This window comes from Hydra viridissima, unplaced genomic scaffold (genome assembly GCF_058129835.1).
Source record: "Hydra viridissima isolate aposymbiotic clone 2 unplaced genomic scaffold, HvirCarnegie_v1 scaffold_4, whole genome shotgun sequence".
Taxonomy (NCBI): Eukaryota; Metazoa; Cnidaria; class Hydrozoa; order Anthoathecata; family Hydridae; genus Hydra; species Hydra viridissima.
The window spans coordinates 2,287,501-2,305,956 of NW_028324303.1; the positions used below are offsets into that span (position 1 = coordinate 2,287,501).

General features: G+C 40.9%; 2 protein-coding genes across 2 annotated transcripts; one reads left to right on the forward strand and one right to left on the reverse strand.

The window, feature by feature from the left end:
- Positions 1-712: 712 nt before the first annotated feature.
- On the forward strand, positions 713-2,803 carry LOC149889392 (uncharacterized). Its single transcript, XM_090086269.1, has 2 exons — positions 713-976; positions 1,166-2,803. The coding sequence occupies exons 1-2, from the start codon at positions 727-729 to the stop codon at positions 2,557-2,559; spliced, it is 1,644 nt and encodes a 547-aa protein (XP_089942395.1). The 5' UTR covers positions 713-726; the 3' UTR covers positions 2,560-2,803.
- A 9,764-nt stretch (positions 2,804-12,567) lies between these two features.
- LOC149889393 (uncharacterized) lies at positions 12,568-18,196 on the reverse strand. The gene is made up of 3 exons (XM_090085107.1): positions 17,268-18,196; positions 15,969-16,694; positions 12,568-12,931 (listed from the first exon to the last, which is right to left on the reverse strand). The coding sequence occupies exons 1-3, from the start codon at positions 18,194-18,196 to the stop codon at positions 12,568-12,570; spliced, it is 2,019 nt and encodes a 672-aa protein (XP_089941233.1).
- Between the last annotated feature and the right edge of the window lie 260 nt (positions 18,197-18,456).

Genomic DNA, 18,456 nt, shown 5'->3' on the forward strand with positions numbered 1-18,456 from the left:
GATAATTTAAACTTGAATGAATTCTTATGTTCTATTATTCGAATTCTTATATTCTATTATTCGAGCGGCAAGTGAGACACACTTGTCCAAAATTGGAAATAACTACTCCGAAGCTTCCCGAAAAAACCCTTTGGAGCGGAGTATCTACATATGTTCCTGATTAGAAAAATGAAAAAAATGAAATCCTTCATGACCGTCCGAGCGAGAAATTTCAGTTTAAAAAATAAAATTTTTGCCAAAAAAAATTTTAATTTTTTTTTTCAAAATTTGATGAAAAAATCAGTTCTTAAGTATTAGTGGCACATCCCTAATAAAATATTGAACCAAATTTCGGGAAAAGGCATTTTAATGACATATTCATGTTTTCATTCGTGGAATGCACAACTCAAAAATGCCAAACTCAGCAAAAAATCTTGAAGACTGTCGGAAGTCAGTTTGTCTCCTCTGTATGAAAAAATGTTCTAGGGAGCTAACAAGTTTTCTTAAAGACCAAGTCAAGAGTCTGATTTCTCAGGATGTTGACTTTTGTGACACACGAGTCCCACTTGGAATGTGTGATTCTTGCAGAATGCTTCTGAGGAGAAAGAAAAATGGTGAGAATGTCTCTGTCCCTCCCATTTTTGATTTCTCATCTGTCATCCCTAGGCCTGAGACAAGAGGACAGCAGTGTGATTGCATCATTTGCAAAATTGGACACCTGAAAGATTGCAAAAGCACCCATTTGAAATGCCACAACAGCCTTTACCATCCCAAGACCAAAGAAGATGTTCTGATTGCCTCTCCTTAATTGGAAGAGGAGTACCTCATCAATGCAATCAGTTCACATTCAGGCATAACATAAAGATGTTGGCATCAAAAGATTCCAAAGTCAGTGAACAGATTGCTTCAGCAGTCATTTCATCTAAAGAGGCTTCTCCTCATGGAACCCTAAGAATAGCACAAAGTGGTGGTGGGCGACCTTTGCCAATTACTCCAGGTAACAGCAACTTGCAAATCTTTTATCTGATAGTAATTAAAACTTTGTCATTGTCTTTGTCTTTTACAAAAGAAAAAACCTTTAACAAATAAAATTTGCAGTTCAAATCTAAACTTTACTTTCCATAAAGAAAACTTGGTTGTTTATGTGAAAAATTTGCTCCTACTCATAGCAATGTTTTTAATACAGGTGCAGCAAGCGCAAAAAGACTCTTTGGTGATGAAGTAGTTCTAAAAGCCCAAGACCTTGCAAACATTCAGACAAACACAGGGCTGTCTAATGCAAGCGTCAAAAAATTGGCCTCAACATTGAACCATGTTGCACAAGCTAGAGTTGTTGAACCTCAATTCCGGGCAAAATTCCATCAAATAGGTACACAACTATCTGAACATTTCACTCACACAAACATAACTGTGACACATGAAAAGTCTCAGACAAAGAAACAAATTGTGGTTCACTGCAAGAATCTCTCTGAACTTCTCAATGATGTCTTGCTCAAAAGACAAGTGTATAAAGAGCACATAGTCAAGCTTGGAATTGACGGTGGTGGTGGTTTCCTCAAGGTTAGCCTTGGGATTCAAGAAGATGAATTGATTTCTCAAGTTCAAGCTCCACCAGACAAGAAGACACTTACATCTTTTGCAGCAAAAGACAGTGGTGTGAAATCTCAACTTCTTGTTGCTGTAGCAGAGGATGTACCAGAAAACTATGAGAATTTGAGAACAATACTATCTCTCATCTTCTCTGAGCGAGTTGACTTTCTTCTTTCAAGTGACCTGAAGGTGGCAAACCTTGTGTGTGGGCTTCAGTCACATGCCAGCTCACACCCTTGCACATGGTGTGACATTGACCACAATAGGTTATCACAGAATGGTAACTTTCGAACCTTTGGATCCATCAGAAGATCTTATGCCTCATTTAAAGCAGCTGGTTTAGACATGAAAAAGGCTAAACAATTTCAGAATGTGGTGCATGAGCCCCTCTTGGATTTTTCTGACAATGCACTTGTTCTTGACATCATACCACCAATGGAGCTACATCTCCTTCTCGGTGTAGTGAACCATCTGTTCAAGGCACTAAAGGACTCCTGGCCTGAGGCTGAAGAATGGCCTAAAGCTCTTCATATCAAAGAACAGCCTTTTCACGGAGGGCAGTTTGCTGGGAATGAATGCCGCAAACTCCTCAAAAATGTTGACCTTCTTCAAAGACAAGCAGAGAATTGTTCAGCTTTTCATGTTTTTCCATTCATCGACACTTTGAGAAAGTTTGATGCAGTTGTGAATGCCTGCTTTGGAAATCATCTGGATTCAAACTACTCAAAGAAAATTGACCAATTTCAACTGGCTTTCCTCTCCTTGCCAAAAGTAAGTGTGAGTCCAAAAGTTCACACTGTCTTCTTTCATGTCAAGGATTTCATTGATCGTCACAAAAAGTCTCTTGGACCATTCAGCGAACAGACAACAGAAGCCCTTCATCACAGTTTCCGAACCCACTGGGAGAGATACAAAAGGCCTCTGGGTCATCCAGACTATCCAGAAAAGTTGCTGAGTTGCATAGTAGATTTCAACAGCAAGCGTCTTTAATGCAAAGTTATCAAGAAAACATCGTCTCTTTGTTTCAGTTTATTTATGTTTTAGTTTTTCAAAAAAGCTTGACTAACTAACATTAAAGCTGCCCCCAACTCAATTTTTTAAAGAGTACATTGTTTTCTCACATTGTTTTCTCACATTATTTCTTTGTTATGTGTTCATAGAATAAAAAGAATAAAAGCAATCTACAGTGGACAATTGTTAAATCATTTTAAAAAAAATCAAAATTTAACTTGCTAAACAATCATTTTACTTTTGATTTTGAAGTTTTTAAAACATTTTAGTGACTTACCCATGCATCAGGGATCTGTTATGTAGTGTAGATCAATGTTTAGTGAATAAAAAATGTGTTTTCTTTTGATTGCAAAAAAATATTTTTTGTCGCAATTTCTTACATTTTAAAACTAAAATTTCTCGCTCGGACGGTCATGAAGGATTTCATTTTTTTCATTTTTCTAATCAGGAACATATGTAGATACTTCGCTCCAAAGGGTTTTTTCGGGAAGCTTCGGAGTAATTATTTCCCATTTTGGACAAGTGTGGAGAGGGCGGCGAGCTGGCAAATATAAAACAGGGATGGACTAAGGCGCTCGCCGAACATCCGGACATGTAAATGGCAGAGGCAAGTGACAGGGCAAACCTTCTAGGTTCCAACGAGAGAGCAGCTCTGGGCACTCGGCGTTACTAGCAAGAAACGTCTAAGCGACGAGCAACAGGGTGGACGACTGATTGGTGGTTAGAGCACCAGTTATTATTCCATTAAGAAATTATATTTATATTAGAATACTAGCAGCGCGACAGCGTGACAACGTGACATGGACCCTATCGCTCTGCAAGGACTCGAAAGATTATTTTAAGATAAATTGACAACTTACGATGAGTATCTGAAGGGTTCTGGAAGACTGATAGCAGCATCACCATCAAACCCTGTGAAGCCATCAAAACCCCCACTACCTCCAAGCCTAAGTCTAGACCAGTCCTACAGGCTAGTACTAAGGCTGCGGCCGAATTTCAACTCCAACCATTGTCAAAGCCCACACCAAGACCAACCCGCACACCTGAGGCAATCCCTGATCAGATACTTGAGACTCAAACTCAGAAGATTAGCGATGAAGAGGTGATTAAGTTCTTCAGAGATTCAGGATTCGAAAGGGATGTGCCTGTAGGAGAGGTACCTAAAGATCCACAAGCATTTACCATCAATAAGAATAAAAAGTTCTTCGATGATTACAAAGCCATCATCTCTTCAGGGTACTAGCTAAGGTCAGATGCGTCAGCGCATCTGATCGATATGACTCACCGCATCCGTGAAGTGTTGCAAAATGAGCTAGAGGACGAAGAGTCTTACTCATCCTTGTGGTTGAACTGGAAAAGAACAGCTTTACTGTCGATAGTCTCTAAGGTGATGGTGGGATACAGACTGTTAGAAAAAACGTTTACTTGAGGAGTAACACGACACTAATCCTAAATAAAAAGATATCGATGATATGCTCGTGAGATCGTGGGAAAAGAATTTGGAGTTGTTAGAAAAGCAAGTGAATGAATGATCTGGTTGGAGACTCGCTAGCTGTGAATCGCTAGACATTGGCACTGCCGAGTATCACCCGTTCCATGGTTCTAGCAACATCGTGACACCATCGCACATCCCCAAGCGCTCCGTTGTCAATCTGAGGAATGACGATTATATGTGCTTCGAGTGGGTCATCCTATCCGCGAGATATTTGGTAAAAGTCCACGTTAAACGTACGACTAACTATGCTCGACATCGAGGTGAGTTGTGCTTAATAGAGATCAATTTCCAAGTGAGGGTTATAGATTTCGAAAAATTTTAGCGTCTGAACCCTGAGTTCTCAGTGAAATTCTTTGGATGGAATAAGGGGCAGTACCCAATCCACTTAAGTAACCGGGAAGGTATTGATATTGACCTCCTGCTAATCGTAGATAAGACTAATCCAGAAAGTTCGAACTACCTCTGGATTAAAGATCTAGCAACGGTGTGCAGTCGTACGAGTAAATATAGGGGGCGGAGACACGCTTGCCGACGATGGCTGTACGTAAGTATTGTCTAGGCATTGAGGAAAAACCTCAGAGGACTGATTTGTCAAAGGTTGACAGCAATACATAAAATTTTTTGAGTAATTATAAGCAAATACGTGTGCCCTTTATCATATATACTTACTTTGAGTGTCTAAACATACTGATGGAAGGTGCCCCAGGCAATCCAGAAAAGAGTTCAACCCATCTTCAATCAAAGCAGGCTCCATATAGCTACTGCTACATGAGGATTGATAGATATGGGAAAACTAAGGGCCTTTTCATGTACCGTGATGAGGGTGTAGTGGAGTATTTCCCGAATAGTCTAGGAGTGGAACTGGTTGAGATTACTGAATTATTCGAAGGCCGAGGTAAAAAGATTAGCCTGGAAGAACGGCGCTCTTATGAGTAAAAGACACACTGCTTCATCTGCAAGAAACCCCTGAATGGTTAAAAGGTTGTTAACTTCCGCTAAACAAGTTGAAGTACTGCGGAGCAGCCCATGATCGATGTAGCATCAAAAAGTATGAGAGAGAGAGCGCAATAACACAAAGCTCCCTATTGTCTTCCATAACCTAAGGGGATATGACTGGCACATCATCATGCAAGCTGGCACATCATCAAGACTGGCACATCATCATGCAAGGAAAAAATTAGGAAGAAGAGGAAATTAGCTGTATCCCCAACAACATAAAAAAGTACTTGAGGTTCTGAGTTGGGAGGTATACCTTCATAGACTCTATGCAACTCCTCAGTTTCTCTCTCGAGCAGTTATCGAATGGTCTGCAGCCTGAAGATCTTACAATCACAAGTAAAGGTTTTTTCAAAGGAAAAGATTTGCCAAAGCAAACAACCCTGGGTGCCCTGACTATGATACTGCTAAGCTCAACATCTACATATCTTATCTGGACGCCAAAAACCAATATGGTTTTCCATGATGCAGCCGCTGTCTGTCGCTGGATTCGAGTTCGTCCACCCCGAGCCACCCGATGTCCTGGGAACACCCGATAATGCTCCTGAAGGCTACGTTGTTGTGGCAGACATCGAGTATCCGGAAGAGCTATACCGCATACACAATGACTATCCTCTCCAACCCCCACCTCCCCACCCCCACCCGAGAAACCGATAGTTCCCCAAGGATGGCTCAGCTAGGGGTGTCGCTAGCTTTTCCCTAACATTCGGCGTAAGGAATGGTATATATTGCACTATCACAACCACAAGCTTGACTAATCGCTCGGGATGATGGTGACAAATACCAATGGGGCTTCAAAATTCAGACAGGAACCCTGGGCGGCGTTCTACATACAGATGAATACTGACCTGAGGAAAAAAGCCATTCGCAATTTTGAGAACGAATTCTTCAAGCTCATGAATAACAGTGTCTTCGGCAAGACAATGGAAAATCTGCGGAAGAGGATAGGCGTCAACCTCGTTCGCACGAGCGAGATAGACCGGCTTGCGGAAGGTCATCGCCAACCCTGTACATATCATATAGGATATTAGATAATGATCTGGTGGCCATCCACAGTGCAAAGACATAGCTGAAGCTGAACAGGTCGTGAATTGTTGGGCAAGCTGCACTCAACTTGTCGAAGCACCTGATGTTTTATTTCTGGTACGGCGACGTCAAAGCCAAGTATGGTCTAAAAGCGCAGCTCCTGTACACAGATACTGATAGCCTGATATTTGAGGTCAAGACCAATGATATTGACAAAGATATGTGGAAGAAATCTGATCTCTTTGACTTCAGCAACTACCCAAAGTATCGCCTGTGCTTCGACAAGAAAAACAAGAAGCTAGTGAGTAAGCTCAAAAACGAGTGTAACGGTCGTCTTATCCATAAGTTCGTTGGGGTGCTGCCCAATGATTTCGGTCCTCTACAAGAGTAAAAATGGGAAAGAAGGTAATAAACTAAGGCTTGAGGGAGTCAGCAAGGCTGGGTCACCAAGGAAACACGACACGAGTCCTTCGTAGAGTGGCTAAAAGGCCAAATAGTGATGAGAAACACGTAAGTCACGATCCGGAGTGAAGGGCACCAAATCGGTGTCTATAAGCAAGTGAAGACCTCACTCAACCCAAACGACACCAAAATATGGATAGAGCTAGACTGGATTATAACTCATGCCTATGGCTCTCACTATGCGTTGAGTGAGCCTATCAGGTGGTAGCTCTATCCCATCCGGAACTATGCGTAACTCTTCACGGACGAACAGTCTGGCTGGCCAATTAGTAAGACAATAAAGAAAGAGCTGCCCCTCATGCTTCAGCACTGAAACTTTTTTGAGTGTAGTAATAGACCAGATAGAGTCAATAGAGCGGCGACACCCACCTTCCAGCTCACCTGGCGTGTACATATGACGTACGAGAGAGCCAGAGGATATCATGGGTTCCTCAAGACAGACTACCCTCCGAGCTAGTTGTTAGGGTGTCTGACAGACCTTCACAGTCATGATGGCGTCTTTAGATTTAACACCTAACAATCTGGTTAGCTCATAGTTGACGGAGACAAACACAGATGGCAGTGACCTCACCCACTCAGTCGAAGTGCCATGTGCCGTCAACAGCATCTCTTTAGGGTACTGCACACGGAACAGTCTCTCAGCAAGAGTGCAACGGAACGCTCAAATATTCTTTGGTCACGATGGTTTCCAGCAGCTGCCACCAAGACCTGTAAACCATGCTTCTTGAGGATGTGGGTAGTAGCACCGAGAAACTCACGGTCAGGATCTACCTGAAAACAGGTTTTGCCATGTCAACGGACTGCGCTTGTATATGCGAGTGATATCACCTGCAATTTCTGCCGCGGTCTAACTGGTTATTGGCTCCGCTTCTTTATAAAGGCTCTCAACATCAACCACCACCAGAACATATTTGTGCGTGTGCCGACCGATTTTATCATGCGGAAGATACAGCAAATCCGTTTGGTGAAGCGCATTAGGTTTACTCTCATCAACAATTGGCCTTGGGCTGGCAAGTAGATCTGCCATTTGGCCAGCTTACTTAACCATTTACCTCCAGCCTTTTCTGAAATTTTCAAGGCGCGAGTTTCTTGATAGCGGGCTTACCACGGCATTACCGTTTTGGGCTATAATATATTGAAGATAGCCTCTTTTCCACCGCATATGATGAACCTAGTGAGACTCCAACAAGAAGTTGGTAAACGAGCTTGCTTTTATGCAAGGTGAAGCGGTGTCCCATTTATTTCACAAATTTTTTAGCGATCATATTCCTTATATATTCTATTAAATAATTATCGCGGGTAGACCTTTAAGGTCCATGCCGGGACTGGGGTTTGAACAACATAATGCTGACATAGGAGGCAAACGCATCAGCCCCTTAACCACAATGTCTCCTAAACAGAAATAAGAATCCGTCTACTCTAGACAGGAGACTCCAGAAAAAGGTTTGCGCAGAGCATGATGACAACAGTAAGCTCTGGTAAGCTCCCGAGAGGCGGCAAGCGTTCGGCAAGCGCGCTCTCAAATATTAATCGAGCTGATTTGGTCTGCCACCATCGTAACCTTCTTACTCTTTTCTCAGCGATAATTGCTATATTTAAAGCTATTCTAACTATCACTACCACTATCAAGGCCCATATAAAAATAAGTGCAGCTACAGCCATCACCGTCAAGACATTCCCCGGAGTAATAGTTAATGCTACAGCTATCACTGTTATCACAGGGTGTTGTGGCCTCTCTTATCGATTTATTCTTTGATTTACTCTTCTGCTCCCCATTATGCTTGTGGACCATGTCGCAAATCTTGCTAGAATCAATAACTTGCTCGCTATGACCCAGCTCAGCTAGGTGTCTACGAAACTGATTCAGCATGTTTATGCAGGTATGAACGTTTTCATAGCGAGCAACGATTGCTTCATTTACAGCTCTAGCTTTATCGGTATCCCATTCAGCATTAACATTAAGGTTTATGTCTGTTCCCTCCTTTATGTAAACGAGTGTTTTTAAATCATTGTCTACAGACCTCGCAGCTTTCCCTTTGTGGAGCAAAGGCAAGCACTGTAGTATGTCATCGGCTTGAACAACGCTACTCAAAAGTTTTTTCAATTGGCGACACATTGATTCTTTTAATCTTGAAACATACAGGTCAAACTCCACTCTATTCGCATGGATCAGGTCTAACAGTTCACCTCTCGGGATTTTTTTGAGCTTTTCTCCAAAAGACATTGTCATGTACACTGAAAGTTACCTCACTATGCTAAGTGAAAATTTAATTCTCAAAAAAAAATTAAACTTGAGGTTCGATGGAGATGCCCTCGCGAGCTCAATGCTCTATGAAGATTGTCTCACAAACCTTTATAAAATTGTATAGAGCCTTGTGAAGTATGGGATACTCTTGATATTTCTTCATACAGTGTCTACAGCTAAGATAACTCATAGCAGCACGGTAAACATCATTAGATTCCATCGTGGAGGCATTCCTTACTGATGAGAAGAGAATAATTCTTTGCCAGAAAGTCCCTGTACCATCATACGCTAGCGCTGAATGGGAAAGCGTCTCATTAAATCCTGAACCTATGTTCCTCAAGGCTTGAGTAAGTTGCTCGTATTGACTTGACATACTATTAGAAGTCAGTGAACTCTTTATATAAACCCAAGAAAAATCCTCAAAAAGAAAAAATAATGATAACAGTTGTAATAAACTTCAGAACCGCTTCTTGAACATTGTGGAGTTTCAGCGTCGCGACGATCTCAAGCAACATATAACCAATCCCACGCACAATAGTAATTAGCCGTAGCCACTCGCCTAGGGCAGATCAACATACCCCTCATATCATTGGGACAGCATTGGAAATCATTAAGACCAGGCATAGAGAAACGCTCTGGGTGCCTGTGCTGATGCAAGCCTCACATCACCGCTCCCTGAGCCCATGTTCACCGATGTCGTGCAAGACGGTATAATCCTGATCCGCAATTACGCGCTGGGTTGATCATTATCAGAATATTGTGGACAAGCAGCTTCCATGATCTCATGATCGACTGACTTGAAGGGGTTAAAATGGTTCAAAAATAAGGTTTATTGGATCAGTCACGAGAACTTGGATAATTATTTCAGGCTAACAAAGTCTATCTGGAAAATCTTCGGCCTCGCCGTTCCATTTTTCTTTTTGTTTATTATGCTTCGCACCTGATGCGAAATGCCATCCAACGAGTTCCCCGGCAACTGCGGCTGCGGCGACGTAACCGTAGTCTCGCAACCTCTCTTCATCGTTAAGCGCATAATAATCTGAGACTTTGGGTTTTTAAAAAAAATTGAGAACTTCTTGGTCGGGCTCCTCTCTTCTGGCACTCACCATCTCGCAATAGAGACGGCTCGTCATCACATAGACGTCGAGTTGAGACTTAGATTCACCCTCAGCTGCGAGGCGAGCTTTGCTTTTATCAAATTTCTTGGTGCGCTTCTTTGAGTTGCCTTGCTGCTCCTTAGTGAGAGCCTCCAAGGCTTTTTTGCGTTTTTCAATCTCATTTTTGGTCTCGTTTCCTGAGAGCTTTTTTGCTGCGAATCGGCTGCCAGTGAAAGTTGCCGCGCTCACAATGGCGCTGAATATAGCCACCCCAATAGCTGCCGCCATGCTCGCAAACGACATGAGTCTTGCATTGTTTTTTCAGTTGCTAGGAGCAAGGCTGGCAGAGGTCCATTTCTTGTCGAACATTATTTGCCGAGCCCACTCACCAAAAATCAAATAGCCGATCAACTTCCTAGCGTCTCACATATCAAACCACAGCTCAGTCCACGACATATCGAAATCAATTAACTGGTGTGAAAAGTTACTCTCAGGAGGACCATCAGGAATCTCAGGGCAGACCTATCAGTAGCTGATAGTATTGTTACTGTAGTCTCTAAGATCACGGTCGGTACGAATGGTGTTATGGAAGTTGCGCTGAAGTTTTGACGTCGGGTAGAGCCTCTCTCCGGATACTTTATGCTAGATTTCTTTATTTGATTTTTCTCCAATTAGAACAGTGATGTGAGAGATTGTATCATGTAAGCCATGAGAAAGCATTAGGTGCACACCGTCTATAGCAGCAGTCCGTCGCTCAGCGTCTCTTGCATGCTAGCCTCACCAATAATTACCTCTCAGTGCTCGAAGATACGACTGTCCGGAATTATAACAATACCTCCAGGAAATATGATGTTTCTTGTCTCATGTGACGCTGTTGATTCGAGTTGTTCGACTTTCCAAGGTAAGGGTAGCACGAATTTCAATTTAGCTGTTTTCGATAATGTAGTGCCCTTCGTGTAATTGGATTCAAATGGTAAGCCGGGATGGCGAAAAATGAGGTCTGACACTTGTATAGATCAGATTAACTTTAAATTCTATGAGCCTGATAATACTCCTGCTGTCCTTGCTAAAGCTATACTCGTGTTCGAGATGTGTGACATTTAAGCCTGCTCTAAACTATTTACAAAAGTTTTTTTGCTGATTCAGCTGGACCCAGCTTGTCAGTTAACCAACCGCCCATGATTAACGAGTTGAGTTCTGCCTGGTCTTACCTGCGGGTATCCCAATGTCTGGTTTTTTATCATCTGTATGATGGGATTTTTTTCCTGTGTCAGACTTGTCTAAAGACCTTTTCTTCACCCGTTGATGCATGTCGTAAGACCGAAAGCAGACGGCGGTGCTTGGAGAAGTTCAATATTGTACTCTTGCATTGGGTCATCTTTAATCCAAGGTTATTCAGAACAAGATATAGACCTAGGATAAGGGCGAAACTGAAAGTACTGTTGGTGTTCGAATATAAGTACCAGAGTCTTTGGGGCGTCCTATGTAGACTTCAAGGGCGTTTGCATTCTCTCTCTGAGCATCCATAATGTAGAGCCTATAATGATTCCGTTAGTCGGTAGCTGTGCTTACAGTGCACATGTTGTATAAGGTCTTATACTTTTTGAGATAGCTTTAGAACTAGTTTTAGAAATACCGTTTGTAAATTCAGAGATGTGACGGTTAGTCATGTTAATGATGAAATTGCCACCATTTTTCCGTTTTTAACGAAGTGCCTTTCGTCGAATTACCATGCCTATTGCTATAGCCATGCTTACAGCAAAATTTACAACGATTGTATAAATAACAGATTGGAAGAGGTCATTCCATTTCCATGGTGGGAATATGTCCTTGAAGTGATTCGTAATTATAACATTCCTATAGGATGGCCTAAATGAGAAACCGGTCTTAATGTAGACTTACGGTGTCTCAATATCAGAAATCGTTATCGGAAAGCGTGAAAGACCGTTTGTAAATACGGGTGCCTAATCTGTCTGTTTGACATTCGCAGTTCCTAAGATGACATTTGGAAGCGGTGCAGTAGACTCATAAACAAGTTTCTCATTAAAATTGGGTGTAGGATAGTAGTGTTTACCTCCACCAAGATAATTACAATCACTGCCGTTGGGTGGTCTGTTTGTTAAACCTGGGAGAAATATATCTATACTCTTAGTACCAGGTTTTATATAGATCTTGAAGTTTTCTAGTAGGTCTATGTTTGATTGTTCCCCAACGACAATCATTATCCTCGGTATACCTTAATTTTTCTTTTCACTTACACTCCTATTGTGCTTCTCGTTGTATTTGTTTACTGCCGCTATCATGAGTCCTGCTCCAGCAACGAGAGCAAGCCAGAAATTCTCGGCGAGAGAGTCCACAACTTTGGCTGCAACTCGAAAGATCCAGGCAATAATAGAGCCGAGTACACCGGGCAATGCGTTTGCAGTATTCCCTGCGAGCCAGCGTAGCGCGTCTTTAAGCTTATCCATGAATCCTTTTAATTATGGATCAAGTGCTGGATGCCTTATACCGGGCCTAGGTGGTGATATAGCTGGAGCGGTTGGTGGTACTCTACCTACGCTAGTAGCTAACCAACCTTTTGTTGCTGCAATAGGTGTTAGGAGCCCACCATTGTGATCCCCTGCTCTTTGAACATCGCTCTTATTTTCTGACTTAATGTCAATGTCTTACCCCTTTCTCCTGTTATCCGTTCGATTATGCCACGTATCTGTTCGAACTGGCTTTTCAATCCTTCCTTTAAATCCTTTTTCCGAGTTTCTGCGTAAGCATAATTTGATTTGATTTCTTCGAGATTTTTTTTCCAGTTCAATTTCTCCGAACCTCTTTTCAAAATCTTTCTTCCTGATCATCTGGATTTTTCGCTCAATCCTCTTTATTTCTTTTCCAGCTAAGTCTTTTTTAATATTCTCATTTTCTTTCAGTTGCCTGATGCTCTTCAGGTTGTTCAATGCTTCATCTATGGGATCAGCATTAATCCCCGCTTCACTGAGAGATTGGAAGATATTATCAAGACTGACAGGAACTATATCCCTCAAAAAATTAAATAAATATATTAATGAGGATATGGCCAGTCTTGTTCAATGGCTCCGAGCAAATAAAATCTCATTGAATACTAAAAAAACAGAAATAGTAATATTTAAGACGCAGTATACTAACTTTTCTAAAAAAACTAACAAGAAAATACTTGAACTTTAGAATAAATGGCCAAAAGCTGCCTTTGTCTAGTTACATAACTTATCTTGGTGTTGTGATAGATGAGAAACTTTCATTTAAAACATACATAAATAACCTTATTCTCAAATTAAACCGTTCCAACGGCATGTTAGCAAAAATTCGACACTACGTTAATTTTAAAACATTACAATCTATATATCACTCAACTTTGGTTCACATTTACAATATGCACGCCAAGTTTTGGAGACTCCTTCCTTCCATATTTCGTAACTACTTTAATAGTAGGACAACGTGTGGCATAACCTAAGATCAGTCACTTTTAACAACTTAACCATCCCAAGTCCCCTCTCTTATGAGAGGGACTTCCTCACCAAAACCTCCAACCATTTCACTTCAACTCGTGCGTTATTTAAACAGGTTACAACGCCTCTATTAAAGACTGAGACCATTCTCCAAATATTATATCTCCCATTAACCAATATTGCTTCTCTATCCAGCATTTATGGCAAACAGTTCAACCCCGATTGGGATGTGCTGACGCGGTACGTAATCCGCGGTGAAAGTTTGATAACCAAATCAATTTTACCTTTTAGCTCGTTAGAAAATCCTTCGGGTCAGACATTACTGATCCGGTTCCCTAGTCTAAGCAAGGATATGGTTGTGGTGCCTAGCACTGTCCGCTCCGTCTTTAATGTTACACTTACGAGGGGAACTAACCTCACCGCTTGTTTTGCAAGCAATCTTGGCTGAGCCAAAGTAGAAAAGATGATTATCCGGATGCATGTCCAAGAACTTCAAAGCATTATGTCCTACGGTGACTATTGGGGTATAGGTGACGTATTTTTGTCTCCAGCTCCGTGTACCTCTCCTGATTTTTTTTATGCAAAGATGTGATAATCAGGCTGATCCTGGGAATTCTACCCTGCTCAGGTCTGGTTTATCCTCAGCTGTTACCACCTGAGCTGAGTTTTTTCTGGCTCGCTCACGACGGTGACTGAGCAAGGGCAGTCAATAACAACATATTTCAAACTAGTTTTCAAAGCGATATAAGCATCAGAGAGTTAGCAGGTTAGTGTACCTACTTGTTGAATCCTCCTATAACGAATAACATTTCGGAAAGCTAGAGCAAAGCGACATTGTGCGCTAAGAGCGATTTCAGCAGATATCGAGGCGTATGAGACAGTAACAAACCGGAGAGCGATGTTATTGAGACTATTTGACAGCAGCACCCGTGTCAGTCGAGAGGATGATCTGAGTTCGATCGCTGAAAACAATCTCATATTCCAGATGGTCTCCAAAGTTTGAAAAGTGGAATGGACCTCAACGCGTGACCAATTCAAAATCTAGAGGTGTGCAGTACTTTGAAGGATTTTTACCGTAAGCGTTAGCTGGACTGGCATTAGCCAAGTCTAAACCCTGTGATAGTAGACATAGCTATAGAGGGGAGGAACAACTTGCTATAATCTAACGGTATTATATATAAGGAAAAGTGGGTTCTGAGCCATTTATACTTTTCCATACTTAAGTATGCAAACATTGATGCGTGAGTGAACGTGTTTTTGTAGAGAAACTTAAGGATGCAAACGTTTTTTATGTTTTTCAAGAAGAAGTATAAAAATAATCATGTTATTTGTGTACCCTTCAAGATGCCTAAAGATGCCTTCAAGATGCCTAAAGATGCCTTCAAGATGTTTTAAGATGTTAATTCAATTTTCTTGTTTTGTAGTGTCCGAGGGCTAGCGTGTGAATGCCGTCTTGTAAGATGTGTCTTTTGTCATCGTTAGCGCTGAGTGCGACTTTGTTGATTTCTTCGGTGTAAACATCGTGAAGATGAGATCTGAAAACGTTCATGGTGGTGAGCTTTTCTTGTTTACCCTGCAAGCAGTCATAGTAGTCTTGATGAGTGAGGTGATTTTTAACCACGTTCTTTTTGACTCCTTTGCATTTTTTGTGCTCTTTATCTTCATCTTCTTTTTCTTCAGGGATGTAATAAGAGTAGAGCTTAGGTCGAAGCCCGACAAACTGCGTGATTTGTTTACCACCAGTCTCATCTTTGAACTTGCCAATAATCTTTTTATTTTTTCCTACTTTGAAGCCAACGTTTTCAATGGCAGGATGGTCTTTTGGAAATTCGCTCGTGTCAAATTTTTCAAGCACATCATCAGCAATGTCTTTGTAAAAATCTTCTGTTTCGATTTCGTAAATGAGCGAGTCGGTGTCAGTCATGAGAAGTTTTGCTCGATCACCGTATTTGGGTTTCATGTTGTCGTAATGATGTTCAAACATGAGAGTCTTGCTGATGTCGAGGATGCTCATTCCCAAGTAAACGGGTTTATCGTAAGTGACTTGTGTTTTCTTCATGTGAATCGCAGTAAGGTTTTCATCAAAAACGGTGTACCGATCATAACGAGGATCTTTGGATAATTTTAAGACTTCTTTTCTTGTGGTGACAAGTTTAATATCAACATGCTTTAGAATGTTTTCCATGGTTTTTCCAAAGACGGAGTTGTTCATCAATTTAAAAAATTCTTTTTCAAAGTCGTTTTTAGCTTTTGTTCTTTTAGTGGTGTTGCCATCGATGTATGATTTCATGAAAGGTTCTTCTTCAAAGCTGATTCCTCGATGAATTTTGGTTATGACTAAACCCAATCGTTCATAGAGTTTTAAGTTTTCGTGATGAATGACGTATTTTTTTTTGTTGTTTAAATTTGGAACGAGCTTTTCTACTTTTCCAATGGTTAATCTTTCAGGTGCTAAAGGGTAATCGTTGAGTAAATCGTGAAGCTCTTCAGGATAGCTCAAATCGACTTCAAGTATGCATGGCATGCTACGCCAATTTAAAAGTTCATCTTCAGTCATCCATCTGAATGCTCTAACAGGAAGAGGTTTGCACATAGCCCATCCATAAAGGTTATTAGCATCCAAGTATTGGAGGAATTTCGATGGTTGTGAAGGATCATAGTCTTGCATGTACTTGTTATTGCCAGTTCCAAACCGTTTTGAGATCATGCAGATTCCACCGCGTATTCCTTTTTGAATCATTTTGAGCATGTCAATATCGGTTATCAAGTCCAGCTCAATTTTAGTTTCCTTTAACATAGCGTCCCAAGCCAAACCAGGAGAGGTGTAATACCAAAGAGGGTCGAGACCGTAATATTCCATGCAAGTGTCTCTAAAATTTTCAAAGACATCGGCAAGATTCAGCACGTCAGACTTGTTGTATAGCTCGTGATAGTCTTTAAAGGTTTTGCATCCAAATACTTTCCAAACGTTTTGTGCATGCGCGTAGTCTTCATCGCTGATGCGTTTATCATCTAGTCTAGAATAAAAGGCTTCTTTGGGTGGCAATTGCGTTTCGGAAAACTTTTCAATCGAGTCCACCCATTCATAGGGGTAAACTCCTTTTCTTAGTAGCAAATTTCTTTGTTCTCCGCTGTAGAATGAATTGAGATGTTTGCACATGATGTCTTTACAATTGTCTTTGCGCTTGTATTTTTTACCTTTCTTATCAAGGCAGTCCTTTTTGCATGTCTTAGGGTCTAATTCAGAGCACTCCTCACACAAATCTTTAACAAGGTTGCCAGTCAAATCTGCTAACGAGCTTTGCATGAACCTATAGCTGTCAACGAACCTTAAATCTCTATACACTTTTTTCGGTTTACCTTTCTTATCAATCGAATCTCTCACTTTGATGCTTTTTGAGAAGCTGATGTATTTTTCTTCGCTGTTAGGTATGCAATTGAGTTTTCCGTTTTTTCCGCCTAATCTCTTGATGAACAAATGGCTGTCATAGCCAGATAAGTTGTGGAAAATGACTGGTATGAATTTTGGAATTTTATAATTCAAGTTGCATTTGTTATGAGCAGCTCCTCGATACTTTCCGGTCAAATGACAGTGATCCCACACTTTGTCACCGTTAAGATCCTTTTTGCAAATGTGACATTCGGTTGCAGCTTCAAACTTCTTTTCATCCTCATCAGTCCTAGGTTTCTTGTTTTCCCATTGTTGTTTTAACGAATAACTATCGTTACAAATCTTCATAAAGTCAGCTTCAAGACTGGTGACAAACTTTTTACCTACGTCATCCTTATCGCTTTTTGTTGTGTACTCAGATTTAATTTTAAAACCATCAGGTCCTATGATGTAATACCAGAAGGAGCTTGGAACATGCTTTTGGTATTGTTTGGTGTACGATTCTTTATTATTATATTCAGTGTTGTCATCGATAGGTTTGATGAAACTTTCGAAGTCGGCATAGACACAGTACGGAACTCTCATGGTGTTGTTGTAGTTTTTAAACTGGACGGTCTCCCCTTCTTTAGGGAGATCAATTCTCATTGGAGCGTTCTCATAATAGTATTCTTTGTGAATTTGAAGCTTTTCTTCTAGGTCATAACCATGCATGCAATTTCTGCAAAAATGAAGTTTTCTTTTTCCTTTTGTTGTTGAGGAGCCAGAAAACCGACTGAAATTGTTAATGAGAGAGTAATGGCTGTTGTCTTTGTTTGAAATAAACAGCAAATCAACACAGTGCTTTCGATCATGAAATTTGGATATTTGCATAGGTTGAGGTTTATTCATTTCGTAGTGAAAGACGTTCACGCTGATGTCAGGATTATTTTTCTCAAACTTTTCGACTTGAGTCACCTTTAAAGGAAACTCCATTCCTTCCCAATTCAACTCTTTTGATTTTAAAATAAGATCATTGTCAATTCTTGAATTATGCATAGCTTTCATGTTAAGAGCTCTGATAACACACCACTTGAAACATTCATTGTCGTTGTTTTCCATGTTGATGATGGCTTTTTTGTTTTTCAACTTTAGAGGTAGCTCCATATAGGAAGAGCCCTTGAAAGTTTCATAATCAACAAAGCTGATATCCATTCTTAAAATCTTAGACAAGACGCAATTGGATCCCATCTTGTTGTAATTAGCGCTACGTTCCAAGATTTTTTCCTCCATTTCGGTCATTAACGTTCGCACATCATCACCCTCTAATAATCTTTGCGCATTAGATGAAAAGTTAGCTGTCTGAGTAGTTTCCTCACCTGTTAAGATGCTTAAGCGAATCATTTCACAGGCTAAAACAATTCTTACCTTTGTGTTTCTTTCTCCTTCCATGGTTTGAATAGCAGACTCTCTCACCAAGTTTTGAAATGAAACAATGTCTTGTTGCCGAGAAGACGGCTCGTAAGAAAATACTCAGGTTTGCTTTAATCCATCAGCAAACTGAAATCCATAAGGATATTTCATCAATCCAAGTATGGTGGTGGCTGGACCTGGATACATCACTCTTTCCACTTGCTCTCCCGACAAGTCATAAGTCACATCATTAAACAAATACATCAAAGCGTTGTTCACCAGTGCAATGTTGTCTTTAG